The sequence below is a fragment of the Pelecanus crispus genome, chromosome 2, assembly GCF_030463565.1.
Source record: "Pelecanus crispus isolate bPelCri1 chromosome 2, bPelCri1.pri, whole genome shotgun sequence".
Classification (NCBI taxonomy): Eukaryota; Metazoa; Chordata; class Aves; order Pelecaniformes; family Pelecanidae; genus Pelecanus; species Pelecanus crispus.
Window position 1 is genome coordinate 92,470,913 of NC_134644.1, and position 23,631 is coordinate 92,494,543.

At 36.1% G+C, this 23,631-nt stretch overlaps 1 protein-coding gene across 1 annotated transcript in view; it reads left to right on the forward strand.

Annotated features, from left to right (window-relative positions):
- Nucleotides 1-23,631, forward strand: part of DNAH5 (dynein axonemal heavy chain 5) — a 136,608-nt gene that overhangs the window by 106,117 nt on the left and 6,860 nt on the right. The window contains 16 exon segments of the mRNA XM_075705164.1: nucleotides 169-348; nucleotides 1,262-1,399; nucleotides 1,703-1,838; nucleotides 3,276-3,592; nucleotides 4,864-5,019; nucleotides 5,434-5,616; nucleotides 10,964-11,207; nucleotides 12,344-12,458; nucleotides 12,931-13,121; nucleotides 14,338-14,459; nucleotides 15,321-15,470; nucleotides 17,131-17,376; nucleotides 18,953-19,172; nucleotides 19,833-20,038; nucleotides 20,850-21,053; nucleotides 21,660-21,875. Of these exon segments, the coding sequence (XP_075561279.1) occupies nucleotides 169-348; nucleotides 1,262-1,399; nucleotides 1,703-1,838; nucleotides 3,276-3,592; nucleotides 4,864-5,019; nucleotides 5,434-5,616; nucleotides 10,964-11,207; nucleotides 12,344-12,458; nucleotides 12,931-13,121; nucleotides 14,338-14,459; nucleotides 15,321-15,470; nucleotides 17,131-17,376; nucleotides 18,953-19,172; nucleotides 19,833-20,038; nucleotides 20,850-21,053; nucleotides 21,660-21,875 (3,024 nt within the window).

The window sequence follows — 23,631 nt, forward strand, 5'->3', positions numbered from 1 at the left end:
AGTGGAATGACTTTGGCAAGCTCTCAAAGATGCATGAGACAGAGAACTTCATATTAGCTGTTTGTAAGTAACATTTATGATCTTGGTAGTGTTCTGTGCTGAAATACATACATGTATAGTTTACATATATTACATACATTATATATATTGCACTTTTTCTTTTTTTAGCAATTTCCAAAGGACACAATTAATGGAGAAGTAGTAGAACTTTTGAGCCCTTATTTTGAAATGGTGGACTACAACATTGAGACAGCTAAGAGAGTATGTGGGAATGTTGCTGGCCTTTGCTCGTGGACCAAAGCTATGGCTGTATTTTTTTCCATCAACAAAGAAGTATTACCTTTAAAGGTAAGTCTGTTAATCAGTGGGAGGCACACAAACACCCTTTGCTCCTTCTCCTCCCCACCTATATGCACTTGAGGATTTAATCTGCTGGAAACATCAGCTGCCTTATTCCAACTGGTTCATGCCTCTGTAGGAATTTATTATCTAGAAAATAGTAACTCTATAGTAAAATATATTTCAAATGTGCTACCACTTGTAAGTTGTAAAATTTTGAAAGAGATTGTGCAGTTTTATGCCTCTGCGCCCTTTCTGAATGGGGTTGAAGCAGCTTTCATCTAGTTTAATTCACTATTGCAATTGCTTTACCTTAATTAAGAATTAAGTAGGAAAACACTTGAGATCTGGTTCTTTTAATGTTCAGGATCTCAGTTTATAAGAAGACTGTACAGGTACTCTGTTCATCAGTGTTATTTAGAGAAAAACAGGCCTAAATAGTTGTTAAAAGGTAAGAATGAAAGTCAGGAAGAACATGGTCAAGCATGATTTAACATAGAATAGCTTGTATTTATAATAGGAATGACCAAGAGGGAAGCAAGATTTGTAGTTAGAGGTAGTATCTTTCATTAGACAAAATATATTGGTTGGAGAAATCAAATAGGCTTCTAGTGGCACCAGTCTTTTTTGCATGCCAGATCAGACTTACTTTTGTGTCAGATGGAGAATGACTGGTAGTCCCAGAAGTTTTTCTAATCATGTTTTCTAATTGATGTTAGACCAACTGCTTAACTGCAGCTACCTGCAATAAGAAGTTAGTTTGTTGTAAAATTCAAATAAAAGGTTTTAATGAATGCTGAAATCTCTACTGAGCAGTTTGATTTTTGAAATGTAGTACAGTAAAACTCTTTGAGATACATTATAGAAAATGCTTTGAGATGTTGTATGTATGAATACACTTTTATATTTGTATGCTCCATAGGCTAATTTAGCAATCCAGGAGAATCGCCTAACCACCGCTATGCTGGATCTGCAGAAAGCTCAGGAAGAACTGGGTGCCAAGCAAGAAGAATTAGATATTGTGCAGGCAGAGTATGAAAAAGCGATGAGAGAAAAACAGGTGAACTGCTCTTTATAGAAAAGAAATTGCCACCCTCACTTTAAGGAAAACTTAATGCATTCTTTCAATTTCACTATTATTCCTTGGAAGGGATCTTGATCACATTTATGACAGATGTTGATAGTTTGCCCTGATATATTTTTTCCATCCCATTTTCCCTCCTTCTCTGCATGGTGATAGAAGTGTTTGAGGATATATTTTTGAGCTGTTGTTTAACTACTGGTTTAATTAGACGTAGAGATTTTTCTGGCCTATCAGATACATGACTGTAAACCATATTTCTTGGTGTATGGCTTTCTCTAGACTTTGCTTGAAGATGCTCAGCGTTGCCGTCATAAAATGCAAACTGCCTCAAGCCTTATAAGTGGTTTAGCTGGTGAAAAAGAGAGGTGGACAGAGCAGAGTAAAGAATTTGCTGTGCAAACCAAGAGGCTAGTGGGTAAGCTTTTGTTCACACCTTTGAACTTGGAAGTTAGTCACTTGAGTTGTAATGGGTAGTGAACCTGAAAACATTTGAAATTTCAAATTTTTCCTTTGTAGCTTAGCTTCCCTGTTGCTAAAAAAAGGGTAGTTGTTACTAATTCTTTTGCTAAAGTACTGATAGGTAAAAAACACAATATGAGACTAGAGTTAGTATTTAAAAAAAAACCAAAACCCAGTAACTGTGTATGGGCTTTTACTTGACGCGCATAACATGCACTGCATAATTGGGGCGCTGATGTTTTAACTTGACTGATGTTTGCAGGCAGCAGTCCAAAGAGAGTGATATGTTAGCAAGTGCCAATAAAATGTCTATAACTGAGAATAGATATGGAGGATATATTCAGTCACTGACATTTGTATGTAGAAATCAATATTTTTAAATGCAGTTACTAATGTTCATAAAACTTTTGTTTCTTGGAAATTAATTTTTATTTTATAAATAAGCACTTGGAAACTAAAGTACTTTGTAGTAAGGAATTAATTTATTAGTTAGATCAAGTAAATTAAATTTATCTTGTCCTTTACTGTAGTCTGAAGTTTCTTCTCTTTCTTTTGCCTTGAAATGTTGTAAAAAGCAGATATTGTTGTATAGGTCGTATTATATAGATAGGTTGTATTTTATTTGCTGGTATAACACCTATATGTGTATTATTAACTTACTAAAAATACAGAATACCTTCCCCACACACTCATCCTGCGTTTTTTACAGATAACTCGAAAAAATGTAAAAAATGTTAGTACTCAGTATAAAAGTACAGTATCTTCTCCAGTTTGGAATCTTGCATTCTTACTTCAGAGGCACAAAAAAACCCCCCTCTGGTGTCGTGAAACTTAGGGGGGCAATTTTGAAGCTGACCAGCAGATTGAAACTTGTCACACTTAATACCTCTGTGATGATGTCTGTTACAATTTTTTATTATTAGTAGTAATAATTGTAACTGATTTGTTCTTAATTGGTACTCCTAAATAAAGTTTCTTTTCTCCACCCAAAATATTGTTTAAGCCTGTTCTCATGATAGTGCAAGGAAATGATGGAATTGGAAGTTTATGAGTAAGTTTATTCTGCCATGTCCTGCTTGTGCTGGATCTGGTCTATGGAGTAGTGTTGTGTGTGTGTGTGCTGGGTTGACCTTGGCTGGCTGCCAGATGCCCATCTCTTGATTCCTACAGTTGCATTGTAAGGATAAAGTAAACGTGGCATCTCCTGAAATGTAACGTTGTCTTGCTATGTAATGAGCCTTGGAAAAAAGGGTGATTTGTCTTCTTTATGGCTCAAAGCGTGTTCTTCAATTACCAGCCAAACCATATAACTAGAGAAAGAAGCAGCTTGTTCATGAATAGAATTGGCAAAGTATTAATGTTTTGTTTTCTTGTTTTCCTTTTTCTCTTTAAGGTGATGTACTCTTGGCTACAGCTTTTCTGTCCTATTCTGGTCCTTTTAACCAAGAGTTCCGCAGTCTGCTATTAAATGACTGGCAAAAGGAAATGAAAAGCCGAAAAATCCCCTTTGGTAACAACTTGAACCTCATAGAAATGTTGACTGATGCTCCAACTATCAATGAATGGAACCTTCAAGGATTACCAAATGATGAGTTATCCATACAGAATGGAATCATTGTCACTAAAGCATCTCGTTATCCTTTATTAATCGATCCACAGGCACAGGGTAAAATTTGGATTAAAAATAAGGAAGGCAGAAATGAACTTCAGGTAATAGGAATGCTGGTGCTTTCATAATCCCTAGAAACTCTTAGCCCATAAAATATTACAATTCAGTAATTCAAATAACACTTAGCAAATGCGTTTTATATAAAATGGCTAGCCTGGATATAAAGGACATCTCAGATATATTTTGGTAGATTTGAGATTTGGCTACATATGAAAATGTACATTTGAAGCTTATTCCTACCAGTGACTCAATTTGTGTCATGAATTTATTTTAATGAAACATAAACTATTGGAAAATAGGCTGGATGGGTAACGTCTGGTAAGGGCTGAAGCATGTTTGCAGAATACTATAAGCATTAGAAAAAAAACCCAAATAAGTGATTAAAACAGGTTCATATAAATGCTTAAAAATTAAGGTGCACAGCATGATATTTTTTCTTTTAATCAGAAATTATTGACAATTTGTGTTGTGTGAGCATAGATGTCAGATGCTAAATGTTCTGCAAATACACAGGGAAGACAGTATTGCAACAATATACGGTCTGAGGCAAGATAGCCAATTCAGTGCAAACAGGGGAAAATACGACAAAGAAAGTCCTTGCTTGCTACAATTACTACACCAATAAACCAGCTTTTTAAAAAGATATCCCTGAAAAAGATAAAGAGGAGTTTGAAGTATGATAATAGAGTGGCTCTGGGAGTATTACTAGCAAACTACTTTCATTCATGTTGATTGTTAGTGCGGAACCCTTTAATGGTTGCCTACCTAGTTATGTTAAAAAATGATTATTAGACTTTAACTATGGAGTTATAAACAAATGTGCTTTGTGTACATGTTGAAAATTAATCACAGTTGTACTGAGGACTACTTTTTAGTGCAAAGAATATTTAATGTCTTGTTCAATATAAACCTCTAATTTTCAAGGGGGGGTGGGGGGGAGCGCCCTAATCTTGGAATTGACCTTGCTGCAGTTTGACTTGAGGATGTTATCCAAGATAAAATTGAAGGTGATAAAAGCTTCCTGTGAATTTCTGGTCTAGTTGCACTCATAGGATATCAAAACTTTAAATGTGCAGTGTTACTTTGCTTCTACTTTTGTAGTAGAAAAATAGAAGTTTGCATTCAATGAGATCTGAGAATATGGTACACTGATGCTACCTTTTCTTGCGGTCACAATCTTTGCCTTAATCCTAATCCAACCATAGGATCATTGTTTTTGTCAGTAATTTAAATAAAATCAAATAATTTATAAATACAAAAAGCTTAGTAACTGGGCATAACGTAATATATAGGGCCATGATTGTATTTTTAGATCACTTCTTTGAATCACAAATATTTTAGAAGTCACTTAGAAGACAGCCTTTCTTTGGGAAGACCTCTTTTGATAGAGGATGTTGGAGAAGAGCTTGACCCAGCACTTGATAATGTTTTGGAAAGAAACTTCATTAAAACAGTTTCAGCCAATAAGGTAAAAATAAAACAAATGAGCAAACAAGTGGAAACAGCCCCTTCCCCTCTTGCCCTCAACAAAATAGCTCCTAAGTGTATGACTATAAAAGATTAAACTCATATTTAAATTTGATTAATGCTAACACCAAAAAAAGTAGAGTTTAAGACCACAAAGAGTTAATATATCTGACCTATAGAGTTCCTTATCCCTTTGCTTATGACAATTTTTAAAATTTGAAATAATCTGTGAATGAGTAAATTAAAGTGTTCCATAGATATTGTCAACAAATTCTTTGTATCAGATGTATAATTTAAAGCTGGATTTTTATGCCTTTGAACCGAAAAATGTAACCTTTGTTTCTACGTGCAGTATCTGAAAGAGTGTGTACTCGTTCTTGGTATCTCAAGACTTCTTTTTAATACTTTTCTTAAGGTGAAGGTTGGTGATAAGGAAGTAGATGTTATGAATGGCTTCAGACTTTACATTACTACAAAACTGCCAAATCCAGGTTACTCTCCTGAAATTAGTGCTCGAACCTCCATCATTGACTTTACTGTGACCATGAAAGGTCTTGAAAATCAACTCTTAGGCAGAGTCATTCTCACAGAGAAACAGGTAAAAGAATTAATTGTATCTTTTTCCTGGCTATACGTCTTACATTTACCTGTGGAAGGTTTTACTTTAATTTATTACTCTCTATTCCCATATTGCAGGGTAACTTGCTGGCTCTCTCTATTGTGATTACTCTTAATATAACCTTTTTATGATGGGTTAAAAACTGGCACAGAAGAAATTGACTCATTCAAGTAGAAGTTTCTATTTGTATTTACTGTTGCAGCTGCATCATACTCACCTTATTTTTCCTGCCTCAGTGAGTTATAACCTCATAAGAATGGCCTGTGAAAAGGAAAAGGGCCTGGAATAAAAACTGATGTTCTTCTGTCTACACGCTGTGGGGGTCACGGCAACATAACCTGGTGCAAAACATTGAGACTTAGCTACTTCCTTGCTCCAAGGGCATATGGCCTAACTACCTATTTTGGTATTGCAGATGTATTAGTTGAGGAAGTCCAAGTTCAGGATGACTGTCCCAATAAACATGCCACCAGCAGTTCTGGAGGGAGGCTGGTTGGTATAGAATCATAGAATAGTTTGGGTTGGAAGGGACCTTTACAGGTCATCTAGTCCAACTCCCCTGCAATGAGTAGGGACATCTTCAACTAGGTCAGGTGAATAAGAAAGAATGTTTTGAACTGTTGGACACCTAATCCCTGTAACTACAAGGTCAGGCAATGTTGAAGTCAAATGAGGCACTACGCGTCTATGTGTATTTACTAAGATTTTGGCCATAGTTCCAGTTTACCTTCACTAGAGGGGAATGTGTTTGTTCCCTTATTGCGGTGTCTGTTGAGGCCCAGACATGCAGTGAGGAAAAGGAGGGTTTATGGCATGCGTACTCTTTGCTGGGTAAAAAACTGGCTGGTTGGCCAAGCCCAGAGAATTGTAGTGAATGGAGTTAAAACCAGTTGGCGGCCGGTCACGACTGGTGCTCCCCAGGGCTCTGTTTTGGGGCCAGTCTTGTTCAGTACCTTTATCAGCGATCTGGATAAGGGGATTGAGTGCGCCCTCAGTAAGTTTGCAGATGACACCAAACTGGAGGGGAGTGTCGATCTGCTGGAGGGTAGGATGTCCCTGCAGAGGGACCTGGACAGGCTGGACCGATGGGCCAAGGCCAGCTGTATGAGGTTTAACAAGGCCAAGTGCCAGGTCCCGCACTTGGGTCACAACAACCCCATGCAGCGCTACAGGCTTGGGGAAGAGTGGCTGGAAAGCTGCCTGGCTGAAAGGGACCTGGGGGTGTTGGTTGACAGCTGGCTGAACATGAGCCAGCAGTGTGCCCAGGTGGCCAAGAAGGCCAACAGCATCCTGGCCTGTATCAGGAATAGTGTGGCCAGCAGGAGCAGGGAGGTGATTGTCCCCCTGTACTCGGCCCTGGTGAGGCCACACCTGGAATACTGTGTCCAGTTTTGAGCCCCTCAATACAAGAAAGACATTGAGGTGCTGAAGGGTGTCCAGAGAAGGGCAATGAAGCTGGTGAAGGGTCTGGAGCACAGGCCTTATGAGGAGCGGCTGAGGGAACTGGGGTTGTTTAGCCTGGAGAAGAGGAGGCTGAGGGGAGACTTTATCGCTCTCTACAGCTACCTGAAAGGAGGTTGCAGTGAGGTGGGTGTTGGGCTCTTCTCCCATGTAGTTAGCAATAGGACAAGCTGCGCCAGGGGAGGTTTAGATTGGATATGAGGAAGAATTTCTTCATGGAAAGGGTAGTCAAGCATTGGAACAGACTGCCCAGAGAGGTGGTGGAGTCACCATCCCTGGAAGTGTTCAAAAAATGGGTAGACGTGGCACTTTGGGACATGGTTTAGTGGGCATGGTGGTGTTGGGTTGATGATTGGGCTGATGATCTTAGAGGTCCTTTCCAACCTTAATGATTCCTAGTTTTTACTTTCATTAAAAAATAATCCAGCCACCAAGCCAGGAAACATGAAATTACTACTCTACCCTTAATTGATTTAATGGTGGACTTGGTAGTGTTAGGTTAATGGTTGGACTGGATGATCTTAAAGGTCTTTTCCAACCTAAATGATTCTATGATTCTGCAAAATCTGACTTTCCGTTCCTGTGTTTTCTGGTATGCCCATTGGTAGAATCTGCAGCATACATCTCAAAGAATTGATTGATTACTGATAAGAATACTGGTAGTGACTTCTTTTCCACCAGAATGTTGAACTGATTTGCAAGATGTGAGCTAAGCAGAAGGAGGTCAAAAGGTAGCTGGTATATCTGTATAAATTTAATTCTACTGTATTTCATGGAATAATTGGATTTGAAAGACTTGTTATCTGTCTGAATATAGTATAACTTATGCTGTTTTAATGATATGATTGTTTTGATACATTGGCTGTTATGTAATCTGACAAAAAATTTATTTAGTGTTATAGAAATAGATATGTCAGATTAGTAGTGGAGTTATACAAGAACTATTTATGGCTTTTTTGAATTTTCACATTCATATTTCAAGATTTGTGGTGGAAAAAGGCTCAAGTTAATACAAATTCTTGCACTTATGAATCATTTTGTGACCGAATGATATAAGCTATGTAGCAGCTTTTATATTTGTGGTGGGTTGACCTTGGCTGGATGCCAGGTGCCACCAGGCCACTCCATCACTCCCCTCCTCAGCAGGATGTGAGGGGCAGAGAAAATAAGATGGGGAAAAAAACCCAACCTCTCGTGGGTCAAGATATGAAGGCAGTTTAATAAAAGCGAAAGCAAAGGCCACACATGGAAGCAAAAAAAAAGGAAACAAAGATTTTATTATCTACTTCCCATCAGCAGGCAATGTCCAGCCACTTCCTGGGAAGCAGGGCTTCAATATGTGTAGTGGTTGCTCTGGAAGACACATGTTGTAAATAAAAAAATGGCCCCCCTTCCTTCTTCTTAGCTTTTATTGCTGAGTGGATGTCATATGGTATGGAATATTCCTTTGGTCAGTTTGGGTCAGCTGTCCTGGCTATGTCTTCTCCCAAGATCTTGCCCACCCCAATTGCTCAGCAGTAGCCAAAACACTGGTGTGTTATCGACACTGTTCTAGCTACCCATACAAAGCACAGCACTGTGAGGGCTGCTACGGGGAAAATTAACTCCATCTCAGCCAGACCCAATACAATATTTTATTAATATTAACAAGATTCTTTGGTACAGCCTGTAATATGATGTCAGCTCGTAAAAGCAATTCCATAAAGCTGCATTTGAAATAGCTTCTCTGGTGCAAGTTTCTTGAATTTATGTCTATGGTAACTTGGCTTAGGTTTTTTGCATCCTTGATGTTATGACTGGAAATTTTTGAAGACATGCAGAAAACTTTCAACTGTGTTCTCTTCCTGATCGCCAAAAAGTATTTTAAAAGATTCATAGATGGATTTTTCACTAAGGTCATCTAAGGTTACTTCACTTGCTTTAGTCTGGTCATTCTGTTTCCAACTTGTTTCTCAGGCTCTTCTTCTGAGGAAAACTTTCTGGTTTTTAAATGCATTGCACTTTAAAATATGTTTAACCTTTTAAATTGAACTCAGCAAAACATGAAATTTAATTTGGCTCAGAATGATTTCTCAGCATGATAATTATGTTTAATTGGATGCTAACATTCTTTTAATGCTATACTTTTAAAAATTGTTTCTGCTTCATCAAACTTGCATAATGCTTGTCTTGCTTCATAATTGCTACCTGCTTTTCTTTAGTTCCATTAGGCATCAGTTGATTAAAATGGAGTTAACTGTAGTTTTCTTGTCTTTTTTCATCATTTTTTATTAGAATCTTTTGAATCTATATGCACATCTTCTAAGTTATGTGACATTTACATTATTCTGTGACAATGGTCCCAATAAATCTTTTCTACCTGATGATGATGGTGATGTTTCCATATACCTTTTGTACAGTGAGAAGAAAAGAATCTAAATCTGATAATGAGATAAAGATGATTTTTTTCTGAATTTCCTTTTTAAGATAAAAGGGCTTTCTTTACAAGAACTAGATGCTTGAAATACTTAGGAATGTTAGCAGAATGTAGGAGTGAGAAGACCACAAGTTTAGAATGTGGGAAAACAAAAAAACAATTTCAAAAGTTGTAACAGTGTTGCAAATCTGTACAAATGAAGGCTACTCAAATTGGGGTGTAAAACCTTTCCTTAAGCCTTCCTAAGGTCTCAGGTTCATAATGCCTCTAGTGGTATATAAGAGATCATGTATTTCTTAGTGTTGTCCGTGTTTCTTTGGAATAGTAGAAGCCTGTCTGCAGTGCTGAAGTGGACTTGGTAAAGGTGTTGTGAGCACACAGCTTCCAACTTTGGAGAGACATTGTTAAAACTATCCACTAGATGTTTGTGAACAGTGAAGGAGTACTTCTGTAGACATAGCTAATGCTACCAACTGGCTCACTTATTGTTGATTCATAAGAGTCATATTATCCTTATCTTATGAGAGACTCTTAACCCTTCCTCTGCCTTTTTCTTTCTTTTTACTTCACTGTATTGAAACATTTTGTAAGGTTTCAATGGAGTATTTTTATCTCTGAGGGCTTAATTTCTAATAAGTTTTTAAAGTTTACTTTAAGAGTAGTATAAGAATTAAATGAAAGGCTTTTTATCTCTGAAGAACATATTTTTCTAGATATTTTAAACAGTGGGTTTTTGTTTGCTTGTTTGTTTTTTTAATGTAAAGCTATTAATCAACAGGTATTCCTATTCTATATATGACCACTGGAAAACAAAGTAGGTATATAGACCACCCAGCTTGTATTACTAAAAGTAATCAGCCAAATACTCCTAGTTGAAGCAACTGAATTTGAGTTCTACATGCTTTCTTAATCAACGAAGCATTTTAGTGAGAGACTGAAGTTATCCCTGTTTGATGGAGGAGTATTTTTAGATTCACTTCTTGACATATTTGATGCTTGATTCATTGACTAAGGATGCTCATTATTACTGAGACTCTATTTTCAATATGGTGATTGGACAACAGGGCATAAATGAGTACGGCATTAGATGGAGTGAAATAAAATCCTATGCCTGGAAAGGTGTTTGCACTTGCCTTTGTCTGAAACAGAAAGAGAAGAAAAATGATTACTATTCTGAACTTCTGATTCTATTAGGGCATGATATGGGCATGCTCCATAGTATTTGTTGAAATGATTTGTTAATACAAACTTATGTAACAGGTCCAGAAACCTGACAATAGACCTGCTGTCAGAAATACCACTGGAATTCTTTCCCGAAATTAGTGCAGTTACTCTTGACCTACATCGTTTTAGTAGGATTGGTACTTTTAAAACTAAATACCTTGTGTTATTTTGGTTTTATTTTTGATTACTCTTCTATTTTCTGAATGTTACCATGTATTCCAACAGGAATTAGAGAAAGAAAGAACAGATCTTATTGAAGATGTGACTATGAACAAAAGGAGGATTAAAGACCTGGAAGATAACCTTTTGTTCCGACTGACAAGCACTAGGGGTTCTCTGGCAGATGATGAGAGTCTAATAATTGTATTGAGTAACACTAAGAAGACTGCTGAAGAGATAACACAGAAACTGCAGACTTCTGCTGAAACTGAAGTACAGATCAACTCAGCCCGTGAAGAGTACAGACCTGGTGAGTGAAGGTAGTGATGAAAGACAAATGACTGGAGTGTACTATTAAAACAGCTATACTTACGAGTAAGAGAAATGGTAGGATGAGATCAGGAAGACCATGATGGGTGGGAAAGATCTGTGTTTTCCCTTAAGTAAAATGGATCTAGGAAATGTCATATTGAGCTATGGTGGAGAAAATAGTCAATGTTATGCTTCATGTGGAATTTGTAAAATGGAATGATCTATCCTTTCCCTAGACTTCCCATTGTTCTATATACAAGTCTACCTGTCCATCTAGTCTACTGGATAAGAAACTTGGGAGGGCTTGGTTGTTCTTTCTGGGCTGTTAAAATGTTGACACTTTTTATGAACTGTCAGAGACCAGTCATTAGGGTATTTAGGTAACTGTATGTTTGAGTTCAACATGTTGACATTCTTTTAGGGGCCAGTATAATTGTAAATGCTTTTTGTATCTGCTTGCATGAATGCTTTGTTTATCCTGCCATAGATCCTTAAGTTATTATAGTCAGCACATTTAATCAGTCTTTTGGCTTTTAACTGACAGGTGAAAACATGTGAAAAAAGTGGAAAAAAAAATGCTTTCTGGAATTAAGTATTATACCTGCATTTTAGGAAATGTGTAAAAAGGTACAGTTAGTGTACCAGAAATCATTGCAGATTTTGTAAAACCTTTGTATTTAAAACTGAATGACTGCTGAAAGTAAGTTAAATCAGTGCTGGGTAAGTTAAATAAATATAGTTCATTTGGCTTTTATATGACTCCTGTTAAAGTCTGTAAAAAGAAATTTGTTTGGATACTTAAACAGTGCTTCAAACCATCTTACTTTTTATATGTTCTACTGATGATCTGAATATTGCAGTACACTATCCAGATGCTCTCCGAATATGTTCATATTTGCAAACTGGGCTTTACATAGTATGCATTAATTACAGAAAAGATTTTTTTTTTTTCTTTTGGCTGATGTATAAATGAGGATTAAATTAAAGTTTTAATTATTTTTCTGTCCAGTAAAGAATGGAGCAACTCAAGGATCTTCAGTTAGCATTAGTGTTAAACTCACTGTACTTGTAGAGAGTTAAAGTTTTCTGCTCTGCATTTCTACTTTGAACACGCTCTTGTTTCCTGTCCTTCAGTTGCAACTCGAGGTAGCATCTTATACTTCCTTATTACTGAGATGAGCATGGTTAATGTGATGTATCAGACTTCGCTTCGGCAGTTTTTGGGGCTTTTTGACCACTCCCTAGCCAGGTAATTTAGCTAACAATAAGTATCACTTGTATTTACCCAGTCCTGGAGGTGGTTGTAGTACAGTAAAGATTTGTTGTAAACTAACATCAGAAAGAAGAGTGTTGCTTGTTACAATCTTGACAGGAATTGTTAGTTTAAATACCCATAAGCCTTTGTCTGTTAGTTACGAAGGCAAAGAACCTTCAAAATGTACTTGCAGTCCTTAAAAATTAGGCATTAGGTAATTAAAACCATTCAACTGTGTTGATTTTCAGCTATGCGGAAAGGCTTGATTACAAAGGATGGTTTTTTGGTGCTCCTTCAATCTGAAAGTTGTTGCTTGCTTGCTTGCTGTCTGATATTCTGTGTTTGTGATCTATTATTTTTTCATGTTTTGAAAGTTCTGAACTATTGCTTTTTGTCTTTGCATAGTATTCTCTTTAATAAAGCCTATGCAAATTGACACTCGGCTGCAGACCTTTCTTTCCAACAGGTCTACCAAGAGCCCTATAACTAGCAAGCGGATTACTAATATTATTGAACATATGACATATGAAGTGTTCAAATATGCTGCCCGAGGACTCTATGAGGAGCACAAATTTCTTTTCACATTATTACTTACATTGAAGATTGATATACAAAGAAACAGAGTGAAGCATGAAGAATTTCTGACCCTTATTAAAGGTTGGAACTATGGAACAATTTTAAGTAGAGCACATATATTACTGTAGAAAATTTGTGAGCTGTAATTATATCTCCTAGCCAACCTGCTGCTTCCTTTTGCACAGGAGAAGCCAGTCAATTGAAAGAATACATGCTTATGATTCTGTTCTGATGACAGATAACACTGTATGGTAGCTCTAATTTGTAGCAGCATACTGAATATTGATAAATATAGCTTTGAGAATCATGAGAATTTAAAAGGTAAATTGTTAAGTATCCTTTCAGTTGATGTTTATGTCTACTGCTCAAATACCACCAGGTATGTGTTTGACTTAGTATAACAATAATTTTTCTAAACATCTTTTAGTTTATTTGGTAACTGCAGGAGGATGAGCAAGCAAATAGGAACAGAAAGTGATGCTGACAGTTTAAAAGAATATCAGACTCTTAGCTGAATGTGCCAAGTTCATTACTTTAGTCTTAACTCCATGCAAGCAGTCTGTATTTTCACTTGAAAGCTTGGAGTCATTTTGTATTACCTTTCCAAGATACTGAATTTTCCAGGCAACATTTATTTATGCATAATAGCTGTTAATTTTTCTATGTTGAATCTTCAGAATATCTTTTCCCAACAAGCATTTATTTCCAGGCACGTTGCACAAAGAAATAGTAAATCTGCAAAAGAGAAGCTGGTTAACAAAGATTAAGTTTAAAGTATATCATAAAAAAAAATTAATACAAACCAACCAAACTACAAACTCTGTTTCACCAAAGACGGTGTGACTTTATAAGGTAGAAAACCCCTGTAATCTCTTGATTAAAAATCTGGATTCTTGTAGCTTGTGTTTTCTTTTTATTTTGCGATTGCTTTCTTCTAGCTTCAGTTGAATTCCAAGGAAGGCATATTGGCAAATTATTACGTTATCTACAACAACAAAAAAATCAAAGAAAAAAAAATGGGTTTAAAACAAGTTATGTATTTACAAAAATATGTTTTAAAGTAGGATGAATAATAAGATTTGAAAATAAATTTTGCATGTTACCTAACTCAGAAATATCTTTATGACCATCCTTAATTATTAAGTAGTCTTTCTCCAGTCTGGGAAGACTAGGTCATGTGAAACAGTCTTGCAGTATCTAGTTTACATTTTCCAAATAGGTTTTTGTTTTTTTTTTTTTTTTGTCTTTTGGGTGTCTCCAACAGTTCTAATTATAACTAACTCCTAATTTCTTGCAGGTGGTGCCTCCCTAGACCTTAAAGCTTGTCCTCCTAAGCCTGCTAAATGGATTCTGGATATGACTTGGCTGAACTTGGTGGAGCTCAGTAAGCTTAAACAATTTTCAGATATTCTTGATCAAGTAAGTAAGAGCTTTTTAAAAGGAATCACTTGTTTGACTGTGATTGTCTGGTAGTGATCAAGGCATATGATGGGAAACTGGTTTATTTTATAGAACAGAATGAAGCTGACAGCAGATAGCCACAGTTGTGGCCCCGAATGCTTAACAACCTGTATTGATAAAAAGACTTAAAAAACCCCAGGAAAATAAGAAGAAAGTAGAATGTTTCACATCCTATGTAATTATAATACTTGCAGATTGGGATACAGCTTGCTCTTATCCAATTCACCTAATGCAACTTGAATCTTCCTCTGGTTGTTAGACTTTCTTGCATCCCTGTTGTGCTTTCTTACACCATGTTTTATGATGCTTGTTCCAATATCTCTCTGATTACATGGAGTAAGAGTTAGGGAAAGAGTGTTCAGTAAATTCAACACTTGTTTGAATAGTCGTAATGGACACTAAGTGTATCGTAGCTAATGAAGTAAATAGCGTTTGGTATATGTGAAGAGTACCTTCTGTACAGTCATGTACAGATATGTACCAAGTGCTCTCAAAGCTATGTCTGAGCCTAGCTATCTGTGTTCTGACCTTGCTATGCCATTATATCATTAACAGAAAATACTGAGTAGTAGCTCATTTTTTTTCAGAATATCAATATGCAAGGGCATTGTTGTATTCTACAATTTTGTACTTAAAATCTGAAAGCTTATCCTCTCTTTTTTTAATAGCCTTACTAAATCTGTGTACTAACGTTGCTACACAAATGCCTGTGTGTGGATTACATGTCTCTGACCCTCATAAAAAGTTTGTGATCTAGTGGCAGTTGAAATGTGACTTGTCTGTTTAGTGAGATTTACTCCTTTGATGGTATAACTGCAGATTTCCAGAGCAGAGAAACAGTGGAAAATCTGGTTTGATAGTGAGAATCCTGAAGAAGAACTGGTTCCTAGTGGCTATGGTGAATCCCTGGATTGCTTCAGACATCTTCTTCTCATCAGATCTTGGTGTCCTGACAGGACCATAGCTCAGGTACATTTATATAGCCAACATGGGCTATTTAGGTGTCATTAGAGTAATAGTTACAGGATTGCAGTTCAGTACTTTTTTATTTAATGCTAAGCTCTTTTTTGTAATGGACCTTTACATTGCATTTTCTGAAATTCTTTTCAGACAATATATGCATTTGTTACAAGGGCAGTGTTAGCAAAATTATTCCAATATATTGAACGAATATTAGCCGATGATTTTACTATGGAGATAGGATTTCATCTGGAAACGTATGTGTTTATCCAGTTCTTCTTTATCAGTTCAGAAGGTATTTTTGACTGTCCTTGCTGATATTACTCACTGGAATTGCAGAAGTGTCCTCATGTTAGGCCTTCATGAACTCAGTTGGCTGAGAGAAAACAAAACATGAAAACAATTTAATTGAGGAACCATTTCTTGCATGGAAGAATTAGACCCACCCTAGAAAAATCTATATTAAGATCTGTTCAAAATTTTTATTTTTATTTTATTGCCATCTATTTAGAAAGGAGAGAAATACAAATTAAAGTTTATTAAATGGTTAGATGTATTCTTAAGAAAAATCAAATTCTAGAAGCCTATTTTTAATCTTTATTTTCTTCTCCATTGCAAAAGAATAAAAATTATGCAATTCTGAGAATTTCAGAGCAATAGTTGGCAATTTACTGAAGTCAGAATGCATCACTGAAAGTGTGATACTTATTTTATGGGTGTAAAACTTTAGACATTGTGACTGGATTCAGAGAAATTCTCAGCGATTATTGGTGTAACTGTGGTCAATAGAAGGTTAAATGGTACTGTATAATGAATCTCTCAGATGTGTGGTATGTGTCTGATCATGCAAAATTAGTTCCTCAGTTCTGTTAATAGGGGGCAAGATACACTTTCATCTTATGATGGTTTTATGAAAACTTTATATTATCAAATGCTAAATGCTGAATATCTTTGGTTTCCGAGAAGTAACCCAGAGGTATTAAGGGGAAGAATGGTCTAAGACAAAAGCAATGTAGTGAGAAAGAATAGAAGAAAGATATCTTGGACTGTTTGAAAGAGCCTTTTCTATTTCTTAGTAAAAAGGAACAGTAATCTAACAATTTTTGGAATAAATAAATAAGGGACAACAGAGATGGTCTTTAGCTGTTCCTCTGGATCTTCTACTTATTGACAGTTATTTTCATAATTACTACTACTAATTCATTATTTGTTTAAGCATGAAGGTGGGAAAGACCTAACACCTTTGAAGCATATCTTCTTTCCTTCTTTTTTCTCTAGGATTTGGAAAGGAAAGCTAGATTTTAAGGTTAGGAGTTATGTTATCTAATGGAGACAGTATCTTTAAATTATTAAAACCTTTCTAAAGCTTTAATAAGGTTATTATTTTTATTATACTGTAATTATAGGTAATATATATAACAATACATGCATATATATATAATAAAATAATTATTTTTTAAGTCTTAATTGGTATTATAAGTCTGTAAGAAAGAATCAAAGACAGTATGATATGTTAACACGTAAAAATAAATTTATTGCATATTTGTTTTTCTGATATAAATTTATAGCAGCCTTTGCTCTTCAGTTTACTTATTGGTTTTATTCACACTGGGAAGAAAACAATATTAAATGGTTACGTCACAGGTTAAATTTACCCTTTTTAATATAGGCAAGAAAATACATCATTGATGCTATGGGTGAGAAATATGTAGAGGGAGCCATCTTGGACTTAGAGAAGACATGGGAAGAGTCAGATCCACGTACTCCTCTCATATGCTTTCTTTCCATGGGCTCGGATCCTACAGACTCCATTATTGCTTTGGGAAAGAGACTGAAGACAGAGACGCGTTGTGTTTCCATGGGCCAGGGGCAAGATATCCATGCTCGTAAACTTCTACAGCAGACAATGGCTCGTGTAAGGGTCAAAAATCTGATTGGTTTTTGTATCTGTATTAAACACTTAGAAATTAAAATCTTGTCATGAAATAAAGTTGTTTGGTGGGTAGTTAGTGCTGATGCAAAAATTTATATTTATTTGTATAAATAAGTGTCCGAAGCAATAGAATTGTCTTTTCACAGTCATTTAATTGGCCATAATAAGCTTTTTGATGCTGTGCAGGCATCAGCAGTTTTCATATAAAATAGAGTTTTTGTTGTAGGTTGTTGACCGATGAACATAGCTGAATCATTTGGAATGCACAAATATTAAATATTCTTCAGTAAGCATTTCACAACATTGTTTTAGTTTTGTGTTTTTAGTAATACAAACATACTTTGTTAAATGAAGAAGATTAATTCCAAATATACTAGTGATAGTTACATAACCTTGAGAAAAACAAGGCTGTGTAGCAAAATATTTTGTATTGCTGTAGTCTGGATTTTGAATTGGGATGGACAATCTGATAGCACAGGCATTTTGCAAGTGAAACATTCAAGAATTAAATAACAAAATTTCCTGCATGAGAAAGAAAAGCTGATTTGTTCCAATATAGCATGCTCTGCCCATCAGGTGGTGGTACTGCTATGCCTGCTGATGTAAACAGATTAAATTTCTTGCACTCCTGTGTTATGAGCTTCTTCCCTGTCTGTATAACCAGTTTTCCTCTGACTTTTGCCTCAGATTCTCATCTGACAACTTTATATTAAGAGCTAATTAGCAGAACAGATGAGAAGAAACTCATTCAAAAGATAGGGAAGAGGAACTCCTTTTTGTTTCATTAAGAGAAATGCAGTCACTTTCCCTCTCTGTATCACATACCCTCTTAATGAAGAGGTACGTGAGATGTCTATATGAAGTATGGTAATTCATATGAAAAGGTTTGATATTTATTGATATGATAGCAATAGGTTAATTAAGTATGTATATTTGGTTTTTTCCCAAGCCTGTGACCCTTGTGAGGAGCAAAGTTTAGCAGTTTGCTCTATGGAGCTACTTCTGAGTTCCCTTATCTAGGATCAATGAAATCATGGGTTTACCTAGAAAGTCAAGATTTATCAGTGTTTATCAGCACTTCAGTCATGTCCAGATATGTTTTAAATGTACTGGAATGGAAAAGGTGGGGACTACCTGAGAAGACCAGATTGGACAAGTAAGGACCACTTGTTTAGATGATAAAACCAAACAAGCTAACAATGCCTCCAAGAAGGAACAGCCCACAGCTTAGCTCACATGAGCTTTCTCTTGGAGAAAAAAAAGCTTTGTTAATTGCATGTGTCCCATTACTATGGATACTGGTCTCTTTTTGTACATGAAATGTACATGAAAACAAATGATTAAGGCCTTGGTTTTTATTTGGTGAGCTATTGGTGCAAAATTGACTGTGGAGGATTTCTTCCTTTGACAGCCCTCATAAGCACTTAAAAATGCTATATTTTGCTATAGCTTAGATGCATTGGCTTTGTTCCTAACCTACAGCATAAACAGAGTGATTTTAGTGATTTCAGTTTGTAAACAATGTTGATAACTTTGTATTCTGTTGTTTTTAAACTAGGGAGGTTGGGCACTTCTGCAAAACTGCCACCTTGGACTTGACTTTTTGGATGAGTTGATGGACACTGTAATAGAGACAGAGACTGTCCATGAAAGCTTTCGACTGTGGATGACAACTGAAATTCACAAACATTTCCCCATCACCCTTCTTCAAATGTCTATTAAGTTTACCAATGAACCGCCACAAGGGCTCAGAGCTGGACTAAAGAGAACATATAGTGGTGAGTGCTAGTTTGGTAATGATTTAAAGTTAAATTTTGCTCATTTTTGGAACCTGGTGTTATCATGTGGTCACACTGTAGCCACTGATAGTAGGTGTAAGCTAGTGTGAGGAACTGATCACAACGATGCCAGGACACATCTTGATCCTTGATTTGAACTAAAAGTTGTGAAAATTAAAATGAAGAGAAAACCTCCTGAAATTCTGTTGCCAGAACTAATCGGACAGCAAAACAGGAAATGCTTTTTCTTTTCTCAAATGTTGGCTTCTAGTATCTCTGTTCAAAGTGTTTAAATTTTTAATCTTCTTATGTCTTCCGGTAGAAAAGCGACATGTTAATCTTTGTTGGCTATTAAGTGCTCTTTACATTGCATAAAATAAAGGTCTGTAGTCAGAGTCGGTACAGAAAGCAACTTAATGTGAATTCAGCTATTAGTAAATTGTGTTGTGGTTTTTTTTTCTGAAGTTTACTCTTTTAATTTGAGCAACTTAATAACATGCTATAAACTGTCTCCAGCATAGAACGCTTTGTAGGACAATAATTTACTCTTGGAAGAGGCAGAAATCCAACTGAATATCTCTAGGAGTAATGTTTTAGTACTGATTTGAAGTGGTTTTGAAAAATACTGCGTTTCTTATAAAGCCCACTTACAATCAATAGGTGTCAGCCAGGATTTACTAGATGTCAGTGACATGGTACAATGGAAACCAATGTTGTATGCTGTAGCCTTTCTACACTCCACTGTTCAAGAAAGACGCAAGTTTGGATCTCTGGGTTGGAATATACCCTATGAGTTTAATCAAGCTGATTTCAATGCTACTGTGCAGTTCATTCAAAACCACTTGGATGGCATGGATACCAAGAAGGTAATTAATGTTTTTATGGGGAAGGTGGATCAGGGTGATGGATCTTTCTAGTAGTGGAATTGTACATACATGGTTCCAAATAACTGAAACACAAACATGATTTTAAATTATTCTTTTGTTTCTTTCTACAAACGTTCAACATTCCAAGTATGCATGTCTGTAGAGCAGCAGGCTTAAATTAAACTTTTAATCCTGTGTTCAATTTCTTTATTAACCTGTACATTAAAAAAAGAAAAAATCCCTCCCAGCTGTCACCCCTGAAAATTTCAGAAATATAAACCTTAGAAGTATAGATCTTCTTTCCAATGCTAATTAAGCTAGGTAGTTAAAAGTGGACCAATGTATTTTAAATATTCTTTTGTTTAAATAATTTTTGAGTAAAAATAATAAGATTTGGCTCCTCCAGCCTATCTTGGCAGCATAAAGAGATGGAAAGTTGCTGTAAATGACTATGTAAGAATTCCTCTTACATTCCTCACTTTCATATGGTAAATTGTCATGTAGAGGTCTGTGGCAGATCACTTTGTGATTGGCATTTTAAGTGAAGTTGAAAGTGTGATTGGAATGTAGCTGTATCCCTTTTGCCCAAATGCCAGAATAGCCTCTTGAATTAGTTGTCAATGAATTCTATTTTGAGAAATCCTTGAAGGTGTTCTGGGAATGCAGGATTATAGGAAAAAAGTGTCGTAAGAAAATAACTTTCAAAAGGGACAGAGATGCAGGACTTGGTATATCAGCTGTTCTTACTAAGGGAGATGTAAATAGGTGAGAAGAGGATTAGCTAAAGTCAGTGCTTTCTGCTTGGTTTTAGGGGATCTCCTGGAGTACTCTTTGTTACATGATAGGTGAGATCCAGTATGGTGGCCGTGTGACAGATGACTATGACAAAAGACTCATGAACACCTTTGTAAAGGTTTGGTTCAGTGAAAATACATTCAGTCAGGAATTCAGCTTCTACAAAGGATACAGTATACCCAAATGTACTATGGTGGATCAATACCTTCAGTACATACAGGTTGGTAAATGAAAGCTTTTCAACACAAAAAAACCCAATTCATTTGGTTCTCACAAGTTCCTGAGTCTTGTCTTTTCCTTTGTCTTTTCTTCTGACTACCTGTATTTTGCCTTTTATTTACAGAGCCTTTATTGCTTTCTAGCAGTCTGCATAAGTGACAACTAATTGTTGTCATCAATGTTATCATCATTGTTATGACAGTAACCTTTTTTTTTTTTAAGTGGTTTGCTTGAGGGACATACCTGAAGGCATACAGTTATCAAAGAGGGCACAGAATGGAGTCCATATATTCAGTACAACCTCACAGAAATAAAAAGTGTAGATACATGAAAGTACAAGATGACTCTTAAAATAGTGTATAGAGGTTAAAACCAAATTTGTTGTTATCCTTGGTGTGATTTGGGCTGTGACATGACAAATAGATCACAGCAAGTTATTTGCCCTAAGAATGTTTGATCTAGCCTCTTACTTTATAACCTAAGGCAGGTATTTTTTGTGGTTGTTATTTGGTTTTGTTGCGAGTTTGTTGTTTGTCTGTTTTTTTTTTTAAATAATTAGCTTATAAACCCATCTCCAGTTGTGCTCTTTTTATATTTTACTATGTAGAGTCTTCCTGCTTATGACACACCAGAGGTGTTTGGTCTGCACCCTAATGCGGATATCACTTACCAAAGTAAACTTTCAAAAGATATATTGGACATCATCCTCAGTATTCAGCCTAAAGATAGCTCTGGTGGAGGAGGTGAAACCCGAGAGGCAGTTGTAGCCAGACTGGCTGATGATATGCTGGAAAAGCTTCCTGCTGATTATATACCATTTGAAGTGAGTTAATGAAATTCTGTCAAAAACATTTGCTCCATCTTGCTTTGTGTGGATTAAAAAAAAAAAAAGTAATGATATTACTTTTTCTAAAAGCATGTCTGAATTCATTCATACAGGCAATACTTCAAAACCATATTTTAAAGAAGTCTGACCAGACTCTTAACATTTATAATGAAGCCACTGAATGTGCACTGAAGTACTTTTGTAAGAGCTTTTTCAAAATATTAAGCCACTTAATGCTTAAGTTGTCATTTGCACTATGGGGGAGGTAGGGTCATCAGTTTTTAAGCTAAGCTTCTTGACACTGTAGTGTCACACTGTGGTGTTGGAAGTGTATTCATGCTTCTAGAAGTATTACAGCTTTAACATATGTATTGCTTTGGGATTCAGCTTGCATCCTGAAAATATTTTTAGGTTGCTTTCTTCTTCAGTGAAGTGAATGCTGAAAAGCTTGTCAAGTGATAGCTTTCATTGATTGAAGCCTAGTGTTAGTATCTCGGGATCCATATTAACACATAATAGCCCATGTAATTATATTTGTAATGGACACCTGCTGCCTAACAGCCATTTCTTTTCTGAAATAGCAGCTTTTCTTCTGTTTATGTAGAAGATGGAATGTCTCTCAGGGTTCTTACAGTTAGGAAGCATTTACTGATGACTAGATACATGGACACTCCAATTGACTGTATTCTGTATCCCCATCCTGGAGACTACAGTTTAATTGAGTGTTTGGACAATTTGTGTTGTTTCTGGGTCTTTCCATAGTTCTTAGTTGTCCTTTAGAGCCCCAGAATTTTAGGATGCTGACATTACAGTTATGGTTATGAACTTCAAATACATGAGAAGAAAATGCTTGTAAAATAGTTCAGTTTCCTATATTTCCTGTATCAGGGATGCTGAACTTTTGTGTTTCATTACATTTGTGAAAGCTTAAAAGCAAGTAAGATTTGGTTATGTCAGTAATAAAGCATTTACAACACTTCCGTTATGAAATGGACGTGAATCACCCCAATGTGTCATCAGAAAAAAGTTCACACCTATGTGCTTTAACAGACTCCCAAAGTAGCCACCTGCTCATCTAGGCAGTAAGATGTTTTATTAATTAGATAATTTGCCTGCCATCTCCTTCTTGAGGAGAGTGAAATCTCTTATCCTTAGTCTTCTGCCATTTTACTTACTCTTTAATGGAGGTTAGCATGAGGGCCTGATACAAGGCGAGGTGGCTTATGAATGCCAAAATTCTCCTGTCAGGATGCTGAGGAGAAGGAGCAAGGAGACTTGTACAATCTAATGTCCTCTCTTCCGTTTTTACACAGTAATAAGTTTCCCTTATGTGGGGTATGCTCTTGAGTATAGACTCTCTTCAGGTACCCATGTCTTACATCTGTTGTTTCATGTTTTCTGTAGCCCATTTTGTATTATGTAATCTTCCCTCAAATGGCATAGTTATCATAATGTATTTTATCTGAGCAGATGAGTTAATATATCTGAATTTGGAATACTGATTATCTAGCAGTCTTCAAAATGTTTGTACTTGCTCAAGTTTCTGACCTACTGTCTTTCTAGAAGCCTGAGCTTTATGACTTTCAAAAAGGCTGAACCAGACGTCTGAGATCTGCAAAGGATTGCAATTTGTTGAGTTTCTCAGAAGGGTGCTGCTTTAGTGATGGACTAAATCTCCCGGTAGTTGTTAGTCCAACTCTCTTCAAATTCTGCTTGACATCTCCAGGAATAGATATGTGGCTTAATAAAGACA